Consider the following 8,617-nt stretch of genomic DNA (forward strand, 5'->3'; position numbering starts at 1 on the left):
GCCGAGCTGCATAGCGTTTTTCGTTGTTGTTTTTTTTAGCGTATTTAACCCTGCAGTATTTAAAAGGTTAATGTTCACCAGTAGATTTGTATACAGTGTATTGCAGAGCTAGGTAATCGGGTTTTAGCAATGAACGTGCGGGCAGACTGTCAGGAGGCTGAAATGCGCATTGTATTTCAAATACGTATAAACAATTCTATATATAAACTATGCCGGCGGACACCATTTAAAAGGCTTTCATCACGATGTAATGTAATGCATCACTGACGTTGTCTTTAAGATTCACGGCTTGGTGTTCTTGAACGAGCATAATGTGGGCGGAGCTTTACACTGTTTCCTTCCGCGTCAGACACGCTCATGTTCAGGTATCAATGTCATTCTTAATTTCCCCAAATAACCGGAACACAAAGCGACTGGAGTGGCGCCGCAATAACGTGGATGACTTCATAAGTAAATGGCAACGTACCAGGATTTAAGACGAGGGCACTCCATTACGTCGATACAAACGCTCCCATTAGTTGACGTTGCGAGTGTACTTGGCGTGACAAGTGAACGCAGCGGGGCTGACATTTTTTGTTGCAATTATGATATGAGTCATTCTGAGACTTTTTATTCAGCATATACCGCGGTAAGCCTCGTGGAACTTTATTAACACCGAGACTACATTGCCTGCACGAGACTTGCCACCAGAGAGACCAGCACGCTGCTGTAAGCGAATTATCATGGTTAGCCCAAAATAGTGGGTGAGAACTGTCAATGTTCCCGAAATAACCCCCGAAGGATATTTATTTGTGTTGGTGTCATTTTGTTACGGAGTTATATTCTTAGTGCTTTATGTAAAACGGCCGGTAGAACGTGAGAGGTTAATTACAATGCGGGATTTTGGTCCATAATTGGCCCAAAAGCCTTAAGTCCTACCCCTACAACACGGAATTCTATTAGTTCTTGACAAAGAAATAGGCATGGGTATTAAAATAAATGTGAGCTGTACTATTTCATACATTCTACTGGACCTCATTATTGCCACAGTCCTTTATGCGCATGGATCACATTTGATCATATTTGTGGAGGATGGCTTGAACTTCAGCATTCTGCAGTCTATGTTGGACATTTGGGGGACTGCGCTGCTTCGAGCATGTCTCCTGCTGGGTGCTTCCATTGGAGTGCTGTGGAACAGAGAGGATGGTCCACACAGGGTGACTAAACTCACCACCCTCATCCTCTTAGTCTGCCAGAGCATAATAACGTATACGCTGGCCAAGCTGCTGATGCTGAGTGAACTTGGGCCCCTATCTCATCGTCCCTGGTCTTTGAGTCTGATCTGCTGGACCTGTTTCTCCTCACTGGCAGTTCTGGTACTGTGGTGGGTTCTTGGTCAGAAAAAACATGACACCCGTAAACAAGGACGTCGCGAGGACACTGAGAAGTTGCTTCAGTCAGATTGTGAAGAGGAGGAGGAGGAGGAGGAGAAAGGGGTGTGCAGTGAGAGGAAGAACACGCCAGAGAAGAAAGCAATAGCAAAGACCACCACAGGAGCTACTCTTGGCCGTCTGCTGAACTACTCGAAAAAAGATGGAGGACTGTTGACCGTAGCCGTCATCTTCCTCATCATCTCTGCTGTGTGTGAGTATCTAGTTGGATTTCTGATGAGGTGCTTCCTGTTTTTAAACTACCGTATTTTCCAGACTATAAGGCGCACCAGACTATAAGGCGCACCTTCAATAAATGGCCCATTTTAAAACTTTATCCATATATAAGGTGCACCGACTATAAGGCGCACCAGTATTGCAATCACAATATAATAACTTGAAATAGTGAAAACAATAACAATATATCAATAATGTTAATATCACACAACACACAAAATAAACATGTAAAGCTTACTTTAATAAGTATAAAACAAAACAGTCAGATAGATCAGTAAACTTTAAAAGTTAAAGATTAAAATAACAAATTAACAATTTTATGAAAGTTGAATGAATTTTTTATTAGATGTATTAAGTTTGTTTTATTGTTGTTATTGTTGTATGAATAAGAAGGGTGATATTGGTGTTTGTGACTGCAGTAAACAGGCCAGGTTGCATCATGTCAGATTTTTAATCCAAATCAAATCATTCTCCATTTTATCTTTTTTACTTCAACTTCAGACGCAACAAATTACTTTATAATCACAAAATAATGATCCATAGTCATTTTGATTCATGATTCATAGTCTTCAGCGGGCCACTTATGATTGATTTTATGACACAATGCTTCGGGCCAGTTTAAGTTTAGAATGTGGCCCGCGGGCCGGAATTTGGTCCATATATAAGGCGCACCTGACTATAAGGCGCACTGTCGGCTTTTAAGAAAATTTGAGGTTTTTAGGTGCGCCTTATAGTCCGGAAAATACGGTAACATGATATGATTACTTATCAATGCATATTTTGACACCATCTTGTGCGCTCTCTTTTAACACCCACCAATGTGAACTGTACTTCCTGGTCAAATGGTCAGTTGGCCCTCTCTTCACTCGTGCAGACAAATTCACTCATGTCTGATTAGCAGGGTTCCACGTTGACAGTGGCCTCTGTCGGGCAACTTGAAATTCACGGAGTACGTTTACATGACGTCGGTGTTTGTTTAAAGTCGAAATTCTGATTTCTGAAAGATTCAGAATAAATCGTTTAAGCAGTAGATTTTCCACTTGCTCTAAAAGTGTGCTTTTCTACTGTGTCTCTGAGCTCAGATTGTTTATCTCTGCTTGTGTTATGCACCAGACCAGACATATACACACTGTCATTTTTGCCATAGTGACAGAAAATAATGAAATGAGATAAAAACATCTTTGAAATTTATTTTCTGCCCAATCTAGTATAGTTCCATATGTGTTTTGCATATTGTATAACTTTCTAAAGTATTTCTCTTTCTATTTCCATCATATTTATTCATTTTTTTCTCCAACAATGTCCATTTTATGAAATATAATGTGGATGTTGACTCAGAATAGTTATTTGCTTTTATTTTTCTTTGTTTTACTCTGCTATCTTCTGCCAGGTCAGCTTTGCAATTGTCAATCTGTTCGCAGTAGCCTTATAAATAATGGTTACATAAAAATTGTAAGTGGTCCAAACCTACAGTATGCCTCACAAAATCACTGGTTAATTACTAGTATCATTTAGTTGTTCAGATGGAAATAACCAATGATGATGACTAATGGTAACAATGAGTATGACTCATCTTGGTGTGGCTTCTACTATGACTGTCTCTTTGTTTTTTTTCCACTTGCAGGTGAAGCCTTCATACCTTACTACTATGGCAAGGCTATAGATAGCATTGTGGTCCATCGGAGCATGGAATACTTTGCTAAACCTGCTATCACACTGACAGTCCTGGCATTTACCAGGTATTTTCTGTGTTTGTATGTGGTGTTATACACTAAAATAACATGTCTTCATTGTCTGTTAGATTAGAAGGAATATATATCGAGCAGCATAAGCAGTTTATGCAAAACCAGCATGAAAAAGCATACCGTAGTTTCCGCACTATAAAGCGCACTGGATTATAAGGCGCACCTTCAATGAATGGCCCATTTTAAAACTTTGTCCATATATAAATCGATTATAAATCGCATAGAATAAATAACTCAACGTGGCTCAAACGTTAATGCACTCACAATATAGAAACACTCGAAATAGTGAAAACAATAATATATCAATAACTTAACGTTGCTCAAACGTTAATATCACACAACACACAAAATAAACACGTAAAGCTTACTTTAATAAGTTAGTCCTCATCCACGAATCCATATTGGTCCATATATAAGGCGCACCGGATTATAAGGCGCACTGTTGGCTTTTGAGAAAATTGGATGTTTTTAGATGCGCCTTATAGTGCGGAAAATACGGTAATTGTTTTGCTGTGGGTCATCAACATAAAGTAGGGATACCCAAGTCCAGTTCTCAAGAGCTCCTATCCAGCCTGTTTGAGATGTTTCCTTAGATCTGTCACACGTCATTCAAATGAGGGATCATCATCTGCAAAGCTTGCTTGTGAGCTGATGGTTTAAATCAGGTTTGTTGAATGAGGAATGCATCTAAAACAGGCTGGATAGGGGCTCTCGGAGACTGGACTTGGGCACTCTAATAAGCATTGTTAATGTTTACAGACAATAAACAATCAAGTTAACTGAATGGTATGTGCAGGAAGTGGAAATCAGCGCTGTGTTCTTATCATTTATACAGTTGGATACATTTTTAACCTTCTATATTGGTATATCGGTAATATTTTTTGTCAGTTAACATTGTATTGTACATTGACTGTAGGTATACATCCAGCAGGCCACTTTTGAACAATGTTTCTTAACAAAAAAGCTTAAATAAAATAAATGTTAAAATGCCTGACTAGATCACTTTTCCTGCATTCAGTTCAATTGCAGTCGGCGTGCGTGGAGGAGTGTTTACGCTCACATTTGCACGACTGAATCTTCGGTTCAGGAACCATCTTTTTAGAACTCTGATGAAACAGGACATTGGTTTTTTTGATGAGAACCATACAGGTAAAGTTAAGTGTTACCAAAACCCCAATCCCTTTTAATATTTAATATTCTAATCTATTTATCACTTTTCAGGTGATATCACTTCACGTCTGTCAGCTGACACCACCCAAGTGAGTGACCTCATCTCCCAGAACATTAATGTGTTCTTGAGGAGCGCCATCAAAGCTGTTGGCTTTCTCATTTTTATGTTTGGGATGTCCTGGAAGCTAACATTAGTGAACATGATGGGACTTCCTTTTATTGCCGTTCTTTCAGAGTATTATGGGAATTACTACAAGGTAATCTAACAGTTTTTTAATTAATATTATATATATTTAATTTTATTTTAAAATGGATCAAATTACGCTGTATTTTTTCCAGAGCCTAACTAAAGAGGTACAGACAACACTTGCAAAGGCTAACAAAGTTGCAGAAGAAACCATTTCCGCCATGAAGACAGTGCGAAGCTTCGCTAACGAGCATCGAGAGGCTGATTCCTACTACAGCAAGCTCGTTGTCATGTACCATCTCAACAAGAAACAAGCCCTGGCATATGCTTGCTATATGTGGTCCAGCTGTGTAGGTATTAGATTTCGTTGATTTCCTTGGTAATGATCACAGAGTGGGTATTTATCAAGTCTTTCTGTTTTGTAGATCTCAGAGCTCACTCTAGAGGTGACCATCCTCGCCTATGGTGGCCACCTTGTGGTTACTGGTCAGATGGACAGCAGCCAATTGTTATCATTTTTCATATACACGCTTGAAATGGGGGAATGTTTGTCGGTAATTAATTTCAATTCATTTTTCTCCTATTCTGCAGTTAATCAATGACAAGGTTCATAATCTGTTGCTAAATACTTGTGCACGTCATCTTGCAGAACATTGCGTCGGTTTACTCGGGCCTCATGCAGGGCGTAGGGGCCGCTGAAAAGGTTTTCGACTACTTGGACAGAAAACCCGATCACCCAGCAGATGGCACAGAGACTTTGGAGACATTCATTGGTCTGGTGGATTTTCAAGATATCAAATTTGCCTACCCTACTCGGCCAGAGATCGAAATCCTTAAGGTAATTTCTATGACTGTATATAGCACATTGTGTATACCCTACAGCGTAATAACTCAAGTTGTTTTGATAATAATTGGTCTGATGCAGGGAGTGTCATTCACTCTAAAGCCGGGCGAGGTGACTGCCCTGGTGGGACCTTCTGGCAGTGGAAAGAGCTCCTGTGTCAACCTATTGGAAAATTTCTATGCTCCTCAGCAGGGTCAAGTCCTCTTGGATGGAAAGCCTGTTCACACCTTTCTGCATTGTGACCTCCATTCTCAAGTCAGTCCATGCAACTGTGATGTCATTTTCAGTCGACAGCATGTGGCAAAATGGCCGCCCCCTGAAATTGATAAAAATTGATGATTTTGGCTGCTTAGCTTATATTCCACAAATGCAATATTAATCAAAATGCCATAATTTGACTACTTTGGTCTTATACAACATATTAATGTGAACCAAATTTTGGGGTTGACTTCCCTTTATTATTACTGATTAACCAATACATTAATGTTTTAATGATATGCTGCAGGACTTGAAAATATATTGTTACATTTCTAGTAATGATTATCATCATGCAGGTGGCGCTTGTGGGCCAAGAACCAGTGCTTTTTGCCCGAACAATTGAGGAGAACATCACTTATGGTCTGACAGATGTCCCCATGGAGGCTGTCATAGAGGCAGCCACAAAAGCGAATGCGCATGATTTCATCATGGACCTGCCCCAAGGCTATCAAACAAGTTATTATTGCATCTGTTAATTTCTGTCTTTCAAATCTATTTTCTCTAGAATAGATGTAATGTTGTTAAGTCTTGTGCTAGTTTTCCTTAAATGGTGTCAAGGAGTTAAATATATCCCTTCTCACTGAATGCATTTTACTTTTTGCTAGGTGTTGGCGAGAAAGGTGCACAGTTGTCAGGTGGGCAAAAACAAAGGGTGGCCATTGCAAGAGCTCTTGTACGACACCCTCGTGTTCTTATCCTGGATGAAGCGACCAGTGCCTTGGATGCTGAGAGTGAACACATTGTGAGTAACATTACTTTTTCCCAGTGAAAAATGATCCAAAGCACTGATGGCCAAATGAAGGCACTCTTGAGATGTAATAAGAGCCCTTAACTTGGTTTTTGAATAATTGTATGCCAGCCAGTGGAACCTTTGAAGTCAAATGCACCTAAAAGACATTACAGACGATCTTTCCGACAGCTCAGAAAGCAGAGCCTATTTGTCCGTATTTGAATACATACTGCGCAAGTCCCTCCTCCCCTGTTGTCACCTGCACACTTGCATGCACGAGTGCCATATTTGAATTTGTCTTCTCAAAGACGTCAACAACAGGCTTTCTTTTGCGAGAACCTTCATCATCACGACGTTCATCAGCCGTTTTCACACAGAAATCAAGCAGGAAATGCTACAACTAAGCCAGAGTGTCCAAAATGTGCGGTATTTTAATCACAAGCTATGCACATGCACAGTAAAGTGAGCGAGCATGGATATCATAAAGGAAATAAACGTATTTTAAGACGACCTATTTAACAGTCTGTCAGTGGTGTGTGGGGAGAAATTTGAGAAATATTACAATAAAATTCTAAATAGGGTCCTCTCTAATACCTTTAAGCTAAATGCACTACAACCAGGAAAAAAACTCCTGTAAAGTCACACTAAACTTAGGAGTTTAGTGTCTATGACTTTAGAGCGTCAGTATCGAGCAAGCCTAGCAAAAATTAAAGGATTTATTCTGGTTGTGTTTTGATTTAGATTTGTTTGAGGCCTTTTGTAGCACCTATTCAAAATGATGTCAGTCTACATTGTCAGACTTCATTTTAAGCATGTGGAAGATTTTCTTTGTTTTTATTTTTTTTGTATTGAAGGATTGAAATCTGACTCATAGGTACTCAAACATCATGATGTTTGCACAGTATGATATATTTTGACCGCATACGTCCACCATCTATGTGATATTAAAATTAAAGCAGCATTGCTTTTGTTTCAGTTGCATCTATCTTTGGGGTTTCCACTGTTGGAGGATTTAGAAATTATTATTAAAAATAATAGTAATAAACTTGATTTAATTGATTGATCTATTCTGTAATCTTATGGTTCCTGCAGGTTCAGCAAGCTCTAAACAACATCATTAGGGAGCACACGGTATTAGTGATTGCACATCGGCTCAGCACTGTGGAGAGAGCAGACAGCATCATAGTGATCGATAAGGGCCGTGTGGCTGAACAGGGATCTCATGCTCAGCTGATGGCCAGTGGGGGGCTGTACTACAAACTGGTGCAACGACAGGTTCTGGGCATAGAGACGGGCGATGAAGTACTAAATCTTGCAGAGAGTTCCTCCTGGAAACCTGATGGAGGACATCAGCATAGCAGACAAAGCAGCAGTGCAAGCGATCAAGAGTACAATCCTCGCTATTGAGAACAAATTATGTGGAATTGTTTCCTGCTGTTTTGTTATTTAATCATTCACTAAATATAAACAACATTTTGACAATAATACTGATGACTTCATCTTTTGTGTTCTGTGGAAAAGCATTCTGCTATGTTTTGGCTCATAAAACAAGTTTATATCTCACAATGACACTCATGCAAAACGACGCTTCTAAATGAATATTGAATTTAGTTAGGACAAATAGAATCCAACCCTATGTAGCCCACTATGAAAAAATACAGAAATTGCTCCTCCACATTTTCTGCAGGTTTTGGACAGCTGTGTTTTGTTTCACTATAGTCACACTCGGGTTGTATTACCACCAGATTTGGTGGGTTGAGAAATCACTCAATGAGTGCCTGACAATGTAAAGTGGGGCTACAAGGTCCATGCTACAATACAAGGAAATTTAAGAACACATGGGAAACAAAGTGTATAAAGTCCGTAGTAGTCTGAAAAAGGCAAAGAAACACTTTTGAGATTTTGGAATTTCAAAAACCCAGTGGGAGCCATTATCCACAAATTAAAGCAATGCACCCCTGACAGGTAATTTTGTGTCATTCTATTAGGTTGTGTGTATAAACATTTAATAAATATCACTGCTGTCTGATACCCCAC

The 8,617-nt window shown here is 39.5% G+C and overlaps 1 protein-coding gene across 2 annotated transcripts; it reads left to right on the top strand.

The window, feature by feature from the left end:
* The first annotated feature begins 326 nt into the window (after positions 1 to 326).
* Positions 327 to 8,542, top strand: abcb9 (ATP-binding cassette, sub-family B (MDR/TAP), member 9). Of its 2 annotated transcripts, XM_037258069.1 has the most exons (12): positions 327 to 1,623; positions 3,271 to 3,385; positions 4,410 to 4,540; positions 4,613 to 4,650; positions 4,747 to 4,818; positions 4,901 to 5,098; positions 5,174 to 5,302; positions 5,398 to 5,586; positions 5,674 to 5,847; positions 6,147 to 6,306; positions 6,456 to 6,592; positions 7,673 to 8,542. In XM_037258069.1, the coding sequence occupies exons 1-12, from the start codon at positions 963 to 965 to the stop codon at positions 7,985 to 7,987; spliced, it is 2,319 nt and encodes a 772-aa protein (XP_037113964.1). In that variant the 5' UTR covers positions 327 to 962; the 3' UTR covers positions 7,988 to 8,542. The 2 variants fall into 2 exon arrangements, with proteins under 2 accessions (XP_037113964.1, XP_037113963.1); XM_037258068.1 differs by having other exon boundaries at positions 4,613 to 4,818.
* Positions 8,543 to 8,617: the final 75 nt, after the last annotated feature.

The sequence above is a fragment of the Syngnathus acus genome, chromosome 9 (assembly GCF_901709675.1).
Source record: "Syngnathus acus chromosome 9, fSynAcu1.2, whole genome shotgun sequence".
Classification (NCBI taxonomy): domain Eukaryota; kingdom Metazoa; phylum Chordata; class Actinopteri; order Syngnathiformes; family Syngnathidae; genus Syngnathus; species Syngnathus acus.

Bases quoted from the DNA above. Each gene is read 5' to 3' on its own strand.
- abcb9 (XM_037258068.1), top strand. From the start codon at position 963: ATGGGTATTAAAATAAATGTGAGCTGTACTATTTCATACATTCTACTG. The intron at 1,624-3,270 runs GTGAGTATCTAG...TTCCACTTGCAG, and splicing joins CCTCATCATCTCTGCTGTGT to GTGAAGCCTTCATACCTTAC. The intron at 4,541-4,612 runs GTAAAGTTAAGT...ATCACTTTTCAG, and splicing joins TTTTGATGAGAACCATACAG to GTGATATCACTTCACGTCTG.